This window comes from Stenella coeruleoalba, assembly GCF_951394435.1.
Source record: "Stenella coeruleoalba genome assembly, chromosome: 1".
Classification (NCBI taxonomy): Eukaryota; Metazoa; Chordata; class Mammalia; order Artiodactyla; family Delphinidae; genus Stenella; species Stenella coeruleoalba.
In genome coordinates this window covers 36,359,823-36,378,553 of record NC_137169.1, presented here as the reverse complement: position 1 = coordinate 36,378,553, position 18,731 = coordinate 36,359,823, and the positions used below count along the sequence as shown (strand labels likewise).

Below are 18,731 nucleotides of genomic sequence, written 5' to 3'. Positions count from 1 at the left end.
CCGTCGCGCGCCGGGGGTGAAAGTTCAAGAAGTGGTGGGGGCTGCCGGACCGGGACCAGGAAACAGCGGCTCGCACTCCGGCAGCAACAGGCTGAGGCCGCCCTGGGGTCCCTCCCACCGGCCGCAAAGCCAACCCGCCCGGGTTTTAGTGGCTGCGAGATCCTCCCACCCTACTCCACGGCCCCTCCCAGCGCGGGGCTCCTTCCGTCCCGGAACCCCGCCTGGCTCCCGCCTCCCGCGCGGCTACCCCTTTGCTGGGGAGATAGCGTAGGACTTCCTGATCGCAGCGGCCCGTCTCACCGCGAGTCCCAGCTGTCTCTTCCCCAGTCCCCAGCCTTTCATCAGTCCCGATATTAGAGGATTCCCAACGTTTCACCTGTCTTCTGGACAACCTTTGGAGCTGCCACTGGCAACGCACAGCCACGCGGCCAAAGTGGAACCCAGCATCCCTCAAACAAGTGCCTTCTTCCAGGATTCTCAGTTTCTAACGGGATACCACCATCCACTCTGGTGTGCCCACACCAGATAGTTGAGAGTGAGTCGTCCTTGACCCCACCCTCCTTCAGTTCCTCACACTCAAGCCTTCTTTCATCTCAGAGTCTACCTCTAAAGGTCTCCTACATCTTTTTATCTCCCCTTCTGTGTATCTCCTTCTCGCCCTTCCAGGCCTAACCGAAAAATATCATTTCCTCTCTACTTCCATCTCTACTCTCAGTATGGCTTGTACCAATGGTTGTCGGTGGGCTGACCACTCCAGGTATGGGGCCATGTGTGAGTCCTGGGTGAAGCCAGAGCCCGGCACAGCGCTGGGCACAGGCCAGCCATCCCTGCGTGTTTCTTCAGTGACTATACCTATCTTGGATGTCCTTGCTCTGGTTCATAATCTTAGGAGCTCTGTAAATTTGCAGCTGTCTCCCATCTGGCCTTCTCATCTCCAGCTTTTCTCCCTGTAACCCATCTTCCACTGTACATGCAGTGTGATCTTTGTATCATGCAAAATTGACCCTCTTTCTTCTCCCCTTTAAATCCTTTAGTGGTTCTCCACTGAGATCTGCACCGTGGCATACAGGTCGTCTCTGACGTGCTCTGCCTATTTCTCCAGACTCTTCTTCTGCCACTCCTGCTCTCTCCTTTTTCCCTCCTGACACACCTGTAGCTCTTTGAGCACCCCATACTCTGGACTTTGGGCTATATTATTCTCCATGCACCCATATTCCCTGCTTGGATAACTGTTTGTTGTTCATCCTACAGGACTCTGGGATGACTTCGCTTTTCCCTCAGGGCTGGGTTAGTTGCTTCCTCTGAGTTTTCACAGTCCCTTGGCTTTCCTTTGAACTTGGATATTTTGACTGTTTACAGACCTGTCCCTTCTACTTGGGAGGTCATCTCTATCCAGTAACAGGGTCTGGCATGCAGGAGAAATCCGTGGGGTGGGGAGGAGGATATTTATGAGGGAAGCCCCTAAGCCCAGTGCAGGGCTGAGAAACAATCTAGGATTCAGGGCCAGACAAACTCAAGTTCAAATCCTGACTTGGTTACTTATAATATATGTGCTCTTAGAAAAGTCACTTCTTCTCTCTAGGCCTGTTTCCTTAGCTATAAATTGGGGGCAATGAATCCTAGCTTGCACAGTTGCTATGAGGGTAAAGTGAGGTAATGGTTAAAGGGTTAGGTAACCCAGCAGGGGCTAAGGAAATGGGAATCCAAACCAGAAACCAGTACCTCCTGATTTCAGGGCCAAGTTTGATGATTTTTTAAAAACAGTCCAACATAATTGAGCAACTACTACATGCCAGGTGTTGTGTAAAGATCAGGGGATTCCAGCTTCACTTTCTACCAGTTCCCCTTGTGTTTTACATTCTAACAAAACTGAACTGCTAGTGGGTCCCCAAATACATCATTCTGTGTTACACCTCTCTGCCTTTTGCACATACATAGTGTTGCCTTGATCTGGAATATCTTTTCTTCCTGGTCCACCAAAGTGAACTCCTACTCATCCTGTTCAGTCATTACCTCCTCTGTGAATCTTACTCTGATTTTCTCTTTCATAGCACTTAAAACACTGGGCTGTAATTATCTATTTGCACATCTAACCCCGTGAAGGCAGGGAGCCTGGGCTGAGCATGAGTGAGTACTAGATAAGTGTTTGAGTAAAGGAAGGGAGCAAAGAAGGGGCCTTGGCGAGCCTGTCAGTCTAGTGCAAGAGTCAGGCTCATCATGATAGATTAAGTATGTTCATAATTCTTTGCAGCTCCTCCTATCAAAGAGCTGCATTTCCTCATCCCTTGATTGTGTTAGCTTTGTGAGTTCCAGAGCCTAGGCCTCAAGAGGCCTTTCAGCTTTGGCCTTCGCCCTCTTGGCATGACACTGCCCTGAGACTGCCAAGTAAGGAAGCCAGTCTAACCTCCTGGAGGATGATCGGCCGTATGGAAGAAAACCAAGGTCCCTAATCTCCCAGACATGTGGTGAGGCCATTTTGGACTTTCTAGGCCAGCTAGTCCTCTAGCTGAATGAGCTTAATGAATGAGGAAAGGCCTACTCAGCTGACAGAATCGTGAGAAATCATGAGAGATTATAAGTTGTATTAAGCCACTAAGTTTTGGGATGGATTGTTATATACTAGAAGATAATGGAAACATACTTAAATGGGTGTTGATATAAGATGATCAGGGCAATAACATGGGCATGAAGGGGTCATGAGAAGAGAAAGCTAATCCGGAAAGGCTTCCTGGAGCAGAGGGAAGTTGGGCAGGTTGTTGAGGGATAAATAGAAATTTGATGGGGTGGGGTAAAATAACCCGGTTAAAAGCAGCATGTGTAAAAGCAGAGAGGCAAGAAAGGAGTGGCACAGCCAATGAGTGGTTAGCATTCATCTGGTGAGCACAGCACACAGGATTCACGGAAGGCAGTATTAGAAATGGAAGCTGGAAAGGTTGACTCTAAATCACAGAGGCCTTGGTGCCATGCCTTTGCACACCTAGCCTATGCCTAGCATGCCATGCCTATGCCTGATGGTTACTCTTCCCCTAGTTCAACAAATAGTGGAGCTGAATGCTGGGGCTGAAATAGAGAGGATCCGCCTCTGAAGGCAGGGCTCTGTCTCCCTCTGGGATAGAATTCTCTGGGATGGAGCCTTGTCTCCCTATCCCAGAATCCCCTAGAGTTGGGTCATTTCTCCATCTTGAATCAGGATTGTTTGGGTGAGGACTGACTGCCTTTCTCAAACCAGGGCTCGCAAGAGCAGGGATCCCTCCCCAGGGCTGGCACTTTGGGCTCTGCAGTTTGAGTCCCAGACAAGGGCATCCAGCAGAGGAGGTGCTAGTTGAAGCTGGTGTACAGCCCACACTCCGTATTCCACTCACCAAACTCTGCACCCTGACGCCAGGCTGTGTCAGCTAGGAGGAAAAAGTGCCCAGAGAGAAGACCTCGAATTCCAAGAAAGGCTTCCTGTGTACCAGCAGTGGCCCTGGTTCTCTACCCCAGATGATAGGTCCCTGCTGCCTTGTCTCTTTGCATTAGTCAGGGCTGTGTTTCCCTGTTCACATAAGGGCTCCCTGAGAAGCCATGCTGCCATTTGGATAGCATGTTCCTTAGAGCAAGCCCTGTTTTCTGCCCTCTGACTGGGGCTCCTGAAGGCAGGGCTCTGTCTCTCCTCAGAAGCTTCTGGGGGAAGCTCCTTCTCCTTCCTACCACAAATAAGGTCTGTATAAGCTGGGATATTACCCTTAGGTCCCCCTCCTGCTCTGATGTTTTAGGATTGTGTAGTTATGCCCAAGGCACTCACAGGCAATCTCTCTCTCTCTCTGTCTCTCTCTCTCTCTCTCTCTGTCTCTCTGTCTCTCTCTCTCAACGGAACCCTAGAGGAGACCTCCAGATGGCTGGGATGCTTCCAAAGAGCCCACCTGAGCCCAGGTGACCTTGGCATCTCTCCCAAAGAGCCCACCTGAGCCCAGGTGACCTTGGCATCTCTCCCTAAAATCCATCTATTTACGGCACATTCCCTGACACCTGTGCCTTTCGGTTCAGTTAGAAGCACTAGACACAGAGGGAACCAAACACAGTTCAGGCCTTTCCCCTTGTATCCTGAGGATGGGAGGAGTTAGCCCCAGGCCTGCCCTATAAGGCAGGGCCCATCCTACCCCTCCTCACCTGGTATCTGTCTGAGTGGTGCAGGTCGTCGGTGGCAGACGAGTGTGGTGATGCTGTCGGAGACTCTCCTTCCCTCTTGATGGAAGCAGACAACAAGAGGGACTGGAAGAAGAAAAAGGACACGTGGCCTCAGGCTGAATGAGACCTACAGTCAGTTCCCTAGAGTGTCCAGTCCTATGGAGCTTTTGGGATAGAGGCAGAGAAAAGGAGGGCAGAGGGGTAGAGACCGCTTGAGATTCTGAAGGCATGTGGTCAGGCCCCCCAGAGTCTGGTTGTGGGAAAGGATAGCTTGATCCTAGGGATGGGTGGAGACCCCTGGAGAGGGTCCAACCTCTTCCACCCCAGCGAATCTCTGTCCCAGTGGGTCAGGCCTCCCAGTGGGCTGAGACTATATATAGGCTTTGTTCTCCCATAGTGAGCAGACTCTGGGACCCCTCTGAAGGGTTGGGGGTAAAGCCACATCCCTGCTGCCCTGCCTGCCCCTAATACAGGCTGGTGGCAGCCCCGCTATGGAGACAGTAAATTAAATAGTGTGTAAGAGTTTCCTTCGTGCAGCTAGGGATGTACACTGGCTCCATTTATCCCTGTGCTGTGGCGATGACCCCAGCAAAAATCCCAGCAAAATTAATCCCCCCATGTCAATCCTGCATGGGCTCTTCTACATATGCCCGCAGTTTAGATTAATAAACTGTCTGCTTTAAATTGTACACGAGCACCGCAATTCTAAATACCACATGGCACGTTCAGCCTGCTCTTGCTGCCTCTTGCCAAGGCCTGTTCAACTGCAAACTGGGGCCTGGAGGCCTGAAAGCAATCCATACTTCCCCCCCCCCCCCCACCTTTTCCAGCCTGCACAGCCCAGAGCCGGAAGCATACAATTCCCTAGGAGGCCTCCCCAGCTTAGAAAACCATGCCAAATCGCCACTGACAGCCCAAAGAAAGCAATTTGGGAAAGATGGAGCAGCCATTTATCCTTCATCTCCGACTGAGCCTTAGGATGTGACCTGCATGCGGTGGCCACGCTGCACATCCTCAGGCGAGGGCCCTGGGAAGCGGGGGCAGCTGCTGGTCTGGCAGGGCTCCCTGACTCGGCCTCATCACAAGAGCAGAGGAGGGCAGAGGCCAGGCAGGGACTGGGATGGGATTCCCTGCAACTTGGAGCCCCTTCCTCACCTACCCAGGCCCAGTGGGAGGCCGAGTGGGTGCCTTGGCCCCCAGCTCGGAAAAGAGGCTTTCAGGCAATGGCCTTTCCTTCTCTGGTCCCAAGGAGGATGCTGAGGAGGGGAAGCATCGTGGGGCCCCTGCCCCCCCATCATGAGAAAGTTCACGCTTGTGTGCTCTCTTTCATTCTCTCTAGGTTAGAAGCCCTGAGAGGCCTCAGCATTACACCTGGGGCAAGCGGAATAAAAAAAGGTCACTGGCGCTTTTTAAACATGGACCAAAAAGCAGTAAAATGTGTTTTGAAAAAAAAATCCCCACATTAAATCATGACTTTTTGCCTGGCTCTTCGCCTCATTAAAAGTGGCCTTTTGGAAGGTAAAATTATCATTGTAAGCGATAAGATCTTTAAGAAAATAATTCACGGCTTCTTCACCCTTTAATATGATAGCCGCCACCGGCTAATTTTTTTCTTAATGGCAACGAGGCCATCAATCTTGTCTGAGGCCCCTTCGCCCTCTCCTCCTCCTCCCTCCCTCCTCCCTGTCCTCTCAGTCTCTTGCTTGAACCTTCTACCTCGTGCCTCTTCTACCCATGACCTGCTTCCCTAAAGCCCCATTCCAGGCTGAGGACAGACCCTGAGACAGGCAGCTTTGGGGGCGTGAGCCTATATCTAGAAGTGGGTGAGCGGTGGCCCTTGCCTCTAAGTCTGATTATCAATGAGCCCGCGTTGGTGGTTGCAGGAATCTGCACATATTTAAGACTTCCTGTATGAGTATTCTCACGGGGCCAAGTGGGTGTGCATCTGTGTATGTGGGGAACCAGGTGTGGACGTGGATCGTGTCTGTGTTTGTGCTTTGAACACAGGCCTCACTGGGGTCCAGTCCCCAGCCTGCCGGCCATGCTCAGGTGTCAGGGGTCAGTGGTTGTGGCTGACCTGGCAGCACGTCCGTGACCTGCCTGCCTTAACCATAGCCACTGGCGACTGCAGCCTGGGCCAAGCTCCGCCAGTGTGGCCCCCCACTTGTCCCCCAGCGCCTTTTCTCTTTAGGGCTGGGAGGGCTTTGCTTCCTTGGCCAGGGCCTGCATCAGTCCAGGGCTGGGCTAGGTTCCCTGCCCCTCTTCTGTCCAGCTTGCTGTGTTGAGTGATTCCTGAATGAAAATGTGGAGTCCACTCCCACCTTTTTGAAGGGCCTGCAGGGGAGACAGGCCAACCCCCTGGAAGTAAGATTGTCATTCTGGCTCCTTTTCCCAAAACTGCTCTCTCAGAGGTCACCAGTGCTTTTAAGACTTCTAAATACAATGGCCTCCTTCTCTAGCCCTTTTCTGCTTGACTGCTGACCAGCCCAGACATTTTGGAATTTTCTTCTCTTAGGATCCTGGGACACCATGCTCTCCTGTGCCCCTCCTCACTCGTCACTGTTCCTCTTCTGCTCCTTCCCTGGCTCTGGGACCTTCTCTTGACCCCCAGCACAGGAGTCCCAGACTCTCTTCTTGGCTTCTGCTCTGATCTCTCCACACACACTCCCTTACTGATTTCATCCATTCTGGGGAATTCCCTGGTGGTCCAGTGGTTATGACTCCGCACTTTTACTGCCAAGGGTTCGACCAATCCCTTGTTGGGGAGCTAAGATCCTGCAAGCCATGTGGCGCAGCCAAAAAAAAAAAAATGTATCCATTCAGCACTCATTCCTCACTCCCGGTAGAAAGGGCTGAGGATTTCTGCTTTTACAAGTCATTGTGAGAACTTATAAGACAGGATGCCACCTTACTGAGGGGTGGGGGAGAGGACACTCAGTGAGTGAGCGTTTAGTCCTCCAACCCCAGGTCCCCACTCCCTCAAAACATCACCACCTTTGGGGATGCAGTACCATCTACCTGTGTGGCCACCTATGGGAGTTCTTGGTACAAGTCATGTCATCCTGCTGAGGCCTCTGGCCCTTCCTTTGAGCCACTTGTCCTTAACTCTTCCTTTCTCCATCTGATGCTTTCAAGCTTCCCTTCCATAGTGTCTGTTCAGAGGGTCAGATTGTCTCCCCAAAAGAGCCCAGCATCCTCTCTGGCTCCCTGTTGCCCTCGGGACAAAGCACATGCACACACCCCATGGTCTGGCTTCTAAGGCCCTGCACCACCTGTCTTGACCTGCACTTCTATATTTTTCTTTACCTGCTACAGCTCACCTTCCTCCTTTGAGTCTCCCCAGACTTAGTGTCTGGGTCCCCCCACACCCCCAGGTCATTCTTGGCTTTGACCCCATCCTGACTAGAAGAGAAAGTCAGGTGAGCATACTGTTACTCACATGTATACACATATGTATTCAAGTGCACAGGGCAGCCCGAGGCCTCAGGCTGACGATCAAACCCTGAAAACAGCTGGGGATCCAAGAAGAGCTCCTTTTTCTCAAGAACCAGTTCTGAGTGGGCTTAGGTTAGGATGGGCTGGAGGAAAACACAATTGTCCACCTACCTTGGGGGTGCCTGGAGCCATGGCATCCTTCAGAAGGGAATTCTTACTGCCAAGAAAGAAGAGAACAGGGTGACCATTCCACTTGCTGCCCAGGGCGTGTAAGAGTAGAATAGGAAGAAGATCCCAAGGAGAGAAGACATAGCCAGCCTAGCCCAGCCCCCCTCAGCCAAGCTCCACCCAGCCCATTCAGCCCCAGCTGGCCCTGCCTCACTCAGCCTCCATCAGGGGCCAGGGGCCAGAGTGGGCTCCTGGGCAGGGGTACTGACACTAGGCATGGTAGGCTGTCTCGTGGATCTGAGGAAAGGGGCTTTACCTGACTGCTCCTATCAGCCCTGAGGATTCTTCCTGTCCTGCCCCCTTCCTTCCAACCCAGTCCTCAGCCTGCTCTTAGCTCCTATGGGATTGGGGTGATAGAACTGACATGGCTCTTGTCAATTTTCCCTCCAACATGCTGCAAACTGCGTTAGGCCAGGAATGATCTCCCCCTGATTCAATTTGTCAGCCCCAGGCCCTCCGGCATCAGGCGCGGCAGGTGGGCGGTAGCTGGGCCCTGAAATACAGTGGGCGGCTCAGAGTGGGGGGAGCAGGGGTGGGAGGTGATGGATGGGCTGTGGGGGAGGCGAGGACTGTGTTTAATAACAAAATTGGTATGCAAGGCCAAATCCTGCGCTAAGCATGAGTGATCCAGAGCCACGAAGTATTACAAATCCCCGCTAAACAGATGCTGACAATGGAACAAGACGTATCAAATCAGATCCACTTCAGAAACATTAATATCCCTGTTCCTGGCCCTCCCTCCCTGCCACCCCGACTGTGCTCACCACATCTGTGCTCACACGTTCACTTACGTGCTGTCACGCACACAGAAATATTACATGCACACAGAGGCGCTGGCTGATACACACAGGAGGCAATACAGCCAATTCACATAGGGTCCCCACACAGATGCACATACAAGGTGTACAGGTAGAGCACACCCGAGAGATCCACACAGCACAAAAGACGCACCCGGGCACACACGGGTGGTGTATACACAGGGAACACACACTGGGTCAGGTATAGACACACCCAATATGTGAGCAAAGGCATAGGCAGATTTGGATAAAGTAAGAGTTCTCACCCAGGGCCATTTTGCCCCCCCAGGGGACAATTGGCAACATGTGGAGACATTTGTTTTTTTTTTTTTTTTTTTGCAGTACGTGGGTCTCTCACTGTTGTGGCCTCTCGCGTTGCGGAGCACAGGCTCCGGATGCGCAGGCTCAGCGGCCGTGGCTCACGGGCCCAGCCGCTCCACGGCATGTGGGATCTTCCCGGACCGGGGCACAAACCCGTGTCCCCTGCATCAGCAGGTGGACTCTCAATCACTGCGCCACCAGGGAAGCCCCGTGTGGAGACATTTTTGATTGTCAGAAGTGGGGGCGGGGAGTTTTCTACTGGCATGGAGTGGGTAGAGGGGATTAACCATCCTGCAGGGTACTGGATAGACCCTCACAACAAAAAATTATCCAGCCCCAAATGTCAGTAGTGCTGAGGTTGAGAAACCCTGGTGTAAAGGCAGATACACACATATCCATTGTCTATAATTCTGTCAACGTGTGGTCACACCTGGAGGCTCAGACATGCACGAAGAGGTGCAGGCACACAGAGTCCTGTTCCCAGAGATGTGTCCTTAAAAACACATTCACAACTGTCACCCAGGCCTGGATGAAGAGCTGTGCCCACATCCACACAAGCATGCACAGACACCCACGTGCGCCAACACACACCTGACACGTGCACCCACAAATGTAGACACACATGGATACACACCCACACAAGCAGACACGTACATCACAGTGCAGGGTCCAGAAGGCTTGGCAGCAGCAGGCTGAGGCTAAGATCTGAGTGTAAAAACAGCTGTCTGGGGACTTCCCTCGTAGTCCAGTGGTTAAGATTCGAGCTTCCACTGCAGGGGGCGCAGGTTCAATCCCTGGTCGGGGAACTAAGGTCCCACACGCCACGGGACGTGGCCAAAATGTTGAAAAAACAAACAACAACAAAAAACAGCCGTCTGCCTGTCTGATCACACAGTGGGGGCATCACAGGCAGGAGAGGACCACCAGACTGGGTTCCAGTCAGTGCCATTTTGTTCATAAATGGTCCCCATGGTCCTGCTCCTGATCCAGGCACCAGGGATACAGAGAGGAAACTGAGCTGCTTTTGAGGAACTGCTAGGTGCGAGTTTGTTACTTTTATCTTTCCTTCACTCAGTCAACAAGTGCTGACGTCGCCGTTGTGCCAGCCCCATTCCTGGACTTAACGGGTGCAGAACTGAGGCATCTACTGTATGACACTGTTCTCGCCAGACCCCTGGACTGAAGTCTGAGTGTTATCCGAGCAAGATCAGGGTGAAACAGAAGAGGAAAGAATGAACAATTATTGTGTGCCCACCACACATGACAGGCATGGGCTAGGAACTTTAGATGTGTCATCTCTTTAAATCTTCACAAAAACTTTACAAAGTTGACTAGCAGGCTACGTGACACCTCTCTGCTCACACAGCCCATGCAGGGTTTGGGATTTGAGTTCATGTCTGACGGAGTCCAAAGTGCTGCTTTTCGGTTGGCCACACAGCCTCCTAAAGACACTCAGGGGTTAGGATGGAGGGCTGAGCTCTGAGTTCTTTTTCTCTCTTCATTTTGGGGAGTGTACTTCTGACTCTGGGCTTTAGTTTACTGCGCTGGTGAATAGAAATGGAGACGTTTAGGGCCAGGATGTCCAGCCTCTCCCTTTGCCAGTCCTACGGATCTTTTCCTGGCAATCCTCTTCCCCTTCCCTCGAGTTGGACTGGTACTACGCCAGACTCCTTCCCTCTCCCTGAGCAAGCGCCCCACTGCCCTACCTTTCCTCCAGCAACCTGCTTACCTCCAAGTGTGCTTGGTTCCCCCAGACACAGGAGTCTGGCGAAGGGCCCACCTTGGAGAAGAGAGTCCGAGCCCTGAGCTGCTGGCAGCCGGGCTCCCGCCCAGCCCATCCACTCTGCTCTGCCTTCGTCCCTCCCTGTTTCCACAGCCCGCCCCCAACGATTTCCTCCCTTCTTAGTCACTCGCTGCCTAGTGAACCATGGGTTTTAAATTATAACTGGGACCCAGGAAACGCGTTCCTAAGTACAATATTCATGGGCTGGGCTGACACTTTTAATTAAGGTGATTTACACTGAATTATCCCTGGAAATAAAGAAATGGTGTGCTGCCCGGGAATAAACCATCATCACCAGCCGCCTTTGTAAGTTACACTTCGTTTTAATCTATTTGGGGAATTGTTTATCTAGTTCATTACCCAACCAAACACCGAGGCAGGCCTTAAATAAGGCTTAAGTGGGGGTGGGGGCACTGCCATCTCCACACCCCGCCTCCCGTCTAGAGTCACCCAGCCTCCCTCTGGCTCCTTCCAGCCCCTTTAAAGCACTGACCAGAGATCCTGCTTCCCAGCCTACAGGCCAGATCTCAAAGTAGGGAAGCCTCCAGGAAAAGGTCTCTGAGCTCAGGCCCCACCAAGCCAAGCCCTCCTTTCAGCTCTGTGCAATCTTCCTGCATCCAAGGCTCTTTCCTCTCTCTGGGTGGAAACTCCTGTTTGAAGGCCACAGAGAAGACTGGGGGCCACTCCCCGACCTACCCTTCAGCCTTCAGCCCCCATCTATTTTCCTGCCTGTCTGTCTGTACACATCGTCTCCACCCCATCACCATCCTAGAGAAAGCTTAGCGTGCCCAGAGCTCTGTCCGCTGTCCCCTCCTTCCTTCAGATATCTGCTCCTCTGCCATCATCACTCTTCCTGTGACCCAAGTCAGAAAGCTCTTCCTAGTAAGTACCCCACAAGTAATCAGCTAAGTTCTCTTGCTTCTCCCCCCCACCAGTCTCTCATTATTCCTTCTCTGTTCCCACTGCCACTGCCATTGTCCTAGATCAGCTTCACAACATGTCCCCTGGACCCTGCCTAACCTCCTCACTTGCTTCCCTGCTTCTACCCCCAAATCATGTCCCACACTGGCCTCCAGAGTGATTCTCCTACAGCTCAGCTCTCTGATAGGCTTCTCCAGCTCACTGATGTTCTAATTCCCCCATTACCTCCAAGACCACCCTCCAGCATCGAAGGCTCTCCACTGTCTGTCCTCAGTCTAACTTTGCCCTTCTCATTCTAGGTAGCCGAGTCCTGGGGCCTATTGGAGTTCCTATGCAGGACTGAGAGGGGGAATGGTAGAAGATGGGGTGAGGGAGGGTGTGTGGGCACAGCCTCTGATCTCTAATGGAAAAGTGCTTTGAAAAGTGTAAGTGCTTTGCCAATGGGAGTTCTGACTCTTCTTCCTGTGTCTGTGTGCCCTTGTGCCTGTGGGAATGAGCATATGTGGGAAGTGGTTCTTTTAGGGGGTAGGTGTGAGCACATCTGTGTGTTGGAATGGGGCTGTGTGCGTGTGCCTGTATGTTGTGGACATACATTTGCGCCTGTGTCTGTGAAAAACAGCCAGCCCTAGTTTGGGAGCTGGAAGGTCCCTGCTCCTCTGTGTGAGCCCTTGGGTGTGTCTAAAATAGCAGCCTGCTCTGTGCTGTTGGGCAGAAGGGGGCAGAGAGCACACACCAGGCCCACCCAGAAGAGCTCCTCTGGGACCAACCATGTGGGAGGGTGATGGAGAGGCACCCTGGCAGCAGCATCCACAGACTCAGGAGCTGGCTAGGCTGAGGGAAGGGAAGGAGGGCAAAGGAGGCAAAGGCAGGGTAAGAGAGGGGAGGGGACAACTGGAGAGAAGAGGAAAGCAAAGAAAGCGAGGGGAGCAGAGAGAAGGGAACAGAAAGGGAGAATTGGAGAGCTGGGGAAGAAGCTGCTGGCCACATGCCGTGGATGGGGATGCCCTCATCTGGGCTCTGACCAGAACTCTCTGAGTGATGCACACACAAGCTTTGCCCTCCTGCAGGACTCGGTTTCCCCATCTGTGAAATACCTGCTTAAAGCTCGGCGCTGATGGCGGGAAGAGGAGGAGGGAGGGAGCCCGGGTGCCACATCCTCTCCCAACCTCCACTTCTCCTCTCCTGCCTCCTAGAGAGCGGGCAGGGGCGGGGCAAGGGCATCCAAGGCTGGGTCCTTCCCCGAGCTACCCAGGCGCCACGGCCCTCAGCCCGGAGGGAGATGACACGCTCCTTGGGAATTTATCACGCACCCAATTACAATGTTAATTGGCAAGTTCCTGAAATCAATTAATTCGCAAATTTTTTCCAATTAAAAATCCAGATAAATCACAAGGGCGGCGGCGGACCGGTCCAGCCTGCAGTCCGGTGGGTGCAGCGGCTGCAGGGAGGTGGGGGGGAGAGAAGAGGGGAGGGGGCGGAGGGCGCGGCTGCCCTTGAACGCCTTTGCCGGCCGGTCGGACTGTCAGCGCGCCGGGCGCGCGGGGCCGAGACAGATAAAACCATCGACCCGTCGCCGCCAGCGCTTCGGCTTTATCGATCCGACGGGAATTTCACTTGCTGTGCAGATCCCGCTGTCCGGCTGTCAGACACCGGGTTGAGGAGGGGGGACGTGCCAAGGGTTAGGGGGTGCTGGGTTGGGCCTGGACGAGAGGGGCACAGAAGTGGGGCACGCAAGACATGGCGGTGAGGGGCGGGGCAGATGTGAAGGCTCCGGGTGAGGGAATGGACGTGGGCCGAAGGGTGTGGACGTAGGGGATGCTCTGAGAGGACGTGAGGGAGGAGTGTTTGGTGCAGGGTCACGGGTGGGGGTGGAACACTTCTGTGGGCAGAAGTGGATGCCCTGGGCAGTGCAGGGATGGGGCCACAAGGACTAGGCTGTAGCGTGGCCCCCAAGGAAGAGGCAGAAAGAGAGCTTTGGCCCTCATTCTCCAGACCCTTAGGGGTGCACTGAGATTACAAGGCTCTGCGGGTCCCTCCATCTCTGCCTCTATTCTTAGTTCCTGTTGAGAAGTCCTCTACTGGGAGCAAATTACCCAGAAACACTCCTGCATAGCCAAGGTATGGAACTCAATTGCAGAAGAGTGTTTCTTTCACTCCCTGCCTGTTCTAGGCTGGTCCTGCGTGTGTGTGTGTGTGTGTGTGTGTGTGTGTGTGTGTGTGTGTGTGTGGGAGGCGGGAGTGGTTAAAAGCATGGGCTCCAGAGTCAGATTGATTGGGTCTGAATCTTTACCACTTCACAGGCTGTGCAAACTTAGAGAAGTCACTTAACCTCTCTGACCTCAGTTTCCTCATCTGTAAAATGGAGTTAATAATTTTTACCTAGCTCAGTGGTTGTCGTGAAGGTTAAATAAGTTGACATAATATAAAGTTCTTGGCACACGGTGTTCACCAGGATTATTATTATCATCATTAGTATAGTCTTCTGTGGTAGTTTTAAGTATTCCCACAAATTCTTTGGTGCTCTCTCCTTCAACAGCTTATAGTGTTTGATTCTCCTCTGTTGAGTGTGGGCTGTACTTGGTGACCTGCTTCTAGTGAGTAGAATAGAATACATTAGAAGCCATAGTGTATGACTTCCCAGACTAGATCATAAAAAGCATTGTGGCTTCCTCTCTAGTCTTTCTCTTGGCTCACTTCCTCTGTGGGAAGTCAACTGCCATGTCACAGGGAAACTCAAGCAGCCCTGTGGAGAGACCTGCATGTTGAGGAACTGAGGCCTCCTGCCAACAGCCATGCGAGTGAGCCAACCTGGGAACGGATGCTGCAGCCCCCGTCAAACCTTCAGATGACTGCAGCCTTGGCTGACATCCTGGCTGCAGCCTCATGAGAGACTGAGCCAGAAGCCACAATTACCCCCAACTACCCACAATTACCCAACTAAGCTGTGTCTGAATTGATGACCCACAGAAACCAAAATATTAAGTGTTTGCTGTTTTAAGCCATGGATTTTTGGAGGAATTTGTAACACAGCAACTAGTATTTTGGCCTTCAAAATTCAGCCCAGGCCTCACCTCCCTTAGGAGGCCTTCTCTGCTCCGAGCTGGGTTTGCTGCCTCCTCGATGCTCCTACAGCTCCTGTTCTTCCTGTAGAGCAGTCTCCATCCCTCAGGGTTTCTAGTGCTTGGCTCTCCTTACTCTGCTATTATGAGCTCCTGAGGGTGGGACCATTTCTTTCTTTCTTCTTTTTTTAAATGGAAGTGTAGTTGATTTACAGTGCTGTGCCAATCTCCACTGTACATCAGAGTGACTCAGTTATACACATAGAGACTTTTTTTTTTTTTTTTTTTTTTTTGCAGTACGCGGGCCTCTCACTGTTGTGGCCTCTCCAGTTGTGGAGCACAGGCTGTGGACGTGCAGGCTCAGCGGCCATGGCTCACGGGCCCAGCCGCTCCGCAGCATGTGGGATCTTCCCGGACCGGGGCACGAACCCATGTCCCCTGCATCAGCAGGCGGACTCTCAACCACTGCGCCACCAGGGAAGCCCGAGACATGTTTTTTTATATTCTTTTCCATTATGGTTTATCCCAGGAGATTGGGTATAGTTCCCTGTGCAGTAGGACCTTGTTGTTTATCCATTCTAAATGTAATAGTATGCATCTACCAACCCCAAACTCCCAGTCCATCCCTCTCCCTCCCCCACTCCCCCCCCACTCCCCCTTGGCAACCAAAAGTCTGATCTCTATGTCTGTGAGTCTGTTTTTGTTTTGTAGATAGGTTCATTTGTGCCATATTTTAGGTTCCACATATAAGTGATATCATATGGTATTTGTCTTTCTTTTTCTGATTTCACTTAGTATGATAATCTCTAGGTCCATCCATGTTGCTGCAAACAGCATTATTTCATTGTTTTTTTATGGCTGAGTAGTATTCCATTGTATATAGGTACCACATCTTCTTTATCCAGTCATCTGTTGATGGACATTTAGGTTGTTTCCATGTTTTGGCTATTGTGAATAGTTCCACTGTGAACATAGGGGTGCATGTATCTTTTTGAATTACACTTTTGGCTGGGTATATGCCCAGGAGTGGGATTGCTGGATCATATGGTAGCTCTATTTTTAGTTTTCTGAGGAACCTCCATACTGTTTTCCATATTGGCTGCACCAACTTACATGGGACCATTTCTGATTCACCTTTGGTCCCCTACACCCTGCACGGGGGATTAGGTGAGAGGGTAGAGGAAGGAAGATCAGTCAAGTCTGGTGACTTGAACTGAACAAGGGGTGGGATTGGGAGTAGTGGAACAGACTGTATTCCCCTTTCCCCCAAAGATGGCTATGACCATGTCTCCCATCCCACGTGCTCTTCTGTAATAGAAGCTTGCCACTTCTCCATCAAAAGGTGGGGTGTATGTCCTTGCCCCTAAAATCTGGGTGGGCTAATACTGCCTCAACCAAGAGAGGACAGCAGAAGTGATGTTAAGTGATTTCTGTGGCTAAGTTATAAATGGTGGTCCAGCTTCCATCTCATTGACCGGAACATTTGCTTTCGAGCCCTAAGCTGCCATGCTATGAGGAAGCACAGGCCACAAGGAGAAGCCATGTGTAGGTGCTTTGGTTACGGCCCCAGCTGAAGTCCTAGCTGACAGCCAACATCAACCACCAGATGTGTGAATGAAGCAGCCAGGCGATCCCAGCTTCCAGCCACCATGTCTTCCCAGCTGGGGCCCCAGATATCATGAAGCAGACACAAGCCACCCCCTCTGTGCTCTGTCTGAATTCCTGACCCCACAGATTCCACAAGCATCATGAAATGGTTGCTTTAAACTGCTAAGCTTTGGGGTAATTTGCTACACACCTCCTCTGCTGCCTTTAACAACCATAGCTCCTCCACAAGGCCCGGGAGGAGGCTCTGCTCAGTCCTTCAGGCAGGGACAAGGGAGGTGGGGCGGAGCAGGGGGGACACGCCTGAGCACGTTCTCAAAATTGTCACCTTTCAGACCTTGAGATTCATAGAGAAGGTGGATGGCAACCCCAGGCTGCACTTCTGGGGGAGCTGCCAGGCCCGGGCCCTGCTTCCGTAACCCTGCCCTGAGGCTCCTCCCCTTTCCAGCTCCTCTTGTGCCCTTTTGAGGCTGAGGATCACTCTCCTCACATCTCCAAAACCAGAGCAAGAAGAGAAAGGCAGCACCATTCAGGTGGTGGAGCTGAGGATTGAAAGCAGAGTGGAGAATGGCAGCAGGGCCTTGCTTTGTGCCAAAAGGCTGGGACCTGTTGGCCAGAACCCCGAGTGGAGGCCTCCGGCGGGCAGGCTCCCCGTCAGGTGGCTTACCTGGCAGGCAGCTGCGCCAGCTGTTCCAGTTCTTGTTCCATATGCTCCTGCAGCTCGCTGGGCCTCAGCAGGACCTGGCAGATGGGGCAAATAGGGGCCTGGCTGTCAAACAGTGCTGCTGCCTTTTTCTTACCTGGTAAGGGAAGAAGAGACAGACATATAAGCCGGGCTATATGTGGAGGGAAGTGCCTTGTCCCAGTCCTCCACCCCAAGCCGGCTGCTACCTCCTAGGGCTTCTTGGCCTAGAGGAAGGGTGAGCCTGAGGGTCTCAGAGCCCATGAACATCACTCAGCTTTGCAGTTCCAGAGGCTGTGGCTGTGCACGGCACCTCCCCAGCCAGCTGCCCCTCTCGGAAATCTATCAGGACGCAATCAATGCTCTGTGCAATCAAACCTTGATCACTTCATTTCACACGTTAGTGAAGCAGGTCTTGTTTAATCACACCATCACCCAGAGTATCCAGGGCCCTCTCTGTCTCTACCTTAGCCTCACTGCTTTCACACTCCCCAAAGCGGGAGAAGGAAGAAAAGAGGGAGAAAGGGGATTCTTTCCTGCAGTCATTCAACAAACATTGATGTCTTCACTGAACCAGGCTTGGTGCAGAGTGGTGGGGACACAGAATATAATCCAATCTAGTCCCTGAAACCGAGGCGCTCACAGTTTAGTGGGAAAGACAGAAAAGGACCTGGGTGACTGCCAGGGTGGCGTCCTCTCCCAGTTCTTCACTTTTCCCCATGCTTCCTTCCATGGCCTCTCCTCTCCTCCCTCTGCATTTGGGATGATCTTGTTCATTCTTATGGCCATCACTCCCACCTGTGCCCTGCCGACTCCAGAATCCATTTCTCTATGCCAGATCCCTCCCGTATTCTTCAGACCCCTATATCCAAATGCCTAATGGACATAAATGCCTGAATGTCCCACAAAAATCTGACACTCTACAATCCAGAATTGAGTACTTCAGCTTCTTCGCTTTCCCCTCCCCGCCCTCTTCAGCAGTGCTCTTCTCAGTGAAAGACACCTGCATTCACCTGGTCACCCAAGCCAGTAACCTTCGCCTCGCCCTCGGCCCCCTCCCTGGCCTTACTCCCCTTCCCACATTCATTTAACCACCAAGTCCTCTCCATTCTGCTTCAATATTCCTGGAATCTACATTCTCCCAGTTCAGGTCTCACTCCGTCTCACTTGGATAACCTCATTGGCCTCTGTGAGTATAACAGATTCTGAGCTCTTCCCTCCAAAATGCCCTGCAAATTGTGTACCCCCAATACACAACCACACGTGGGTTTAGCACTGGCTATGCTGACTTGGGGGCCCACTGGGAGCCTGAACTCTGTCCCCACCCTGTCCCTGATGGTAACCAGAGCACATGGTGCTAGGAAGGGGCCTGCAGGTTGCCTAGTGCACCCACTGGGATACCTAAACTCCCTCCCTTGCCGCTCTCCCCAGCCAATGCTCCCCTGGCCTCTGCTAACAGGCACAGTGTTGAGGAACCCTATTCATCTAGAAACATCCCTGTCTATCCATGTAAACTCTGATTGTAGGAAGGACTTCTTTAGCTTAAGGCCACATCTTTCTCCCTGCTTCTTCTTTCCTCTGGTGCTTAGGGAGGGTCAAATTAGCTTTTAGAGAGATAAAGGGCCATGCCAGTGATGACTAAGATGGTTGCTTCAGTAGGGTTGCCAGATAAAATACAAGATGCCCAGTTGAATTTCACATAAATAATGAATAATTTTTTCGTATAAATATGT

The 18,731-nt window shown here is 52.2% G+C and overlaps 1 protein-coding gene across 1 annotated transcript in view; it reads right to left on the bottom strand.

Annotated features, from left to right (window-relative positions):
- The window catches only part of RNF220 (ring finger protein 220), a 37,077-nt gene extending 20,005 nt beyond the window's left edge, over positions 1-17,072 (bottom strand). The window contains exons 1-3 of the mRNA XM_079915545.1: positions 16,984-17,072; positions 7,774-7,819; positions 4,150-4,251 (exon numbers count right to left, since the gene is read on the bottom strand). Coding sequence (XP_079771671.1) covers positions 4,150-4,251; positions 7,774-7,819; positions 16,984-17,024 — 189 coding nt within the window. The 5' untranslated portion in view covers positions 17,025-17,072. The remainder of the gene's footprint in view (positions 1-4,149; positions 4,252-7,773; positions 7,820-16,983) is intronic.
- Positions 17,073-18,731: the final 1,659 nt, after the last annotated feature.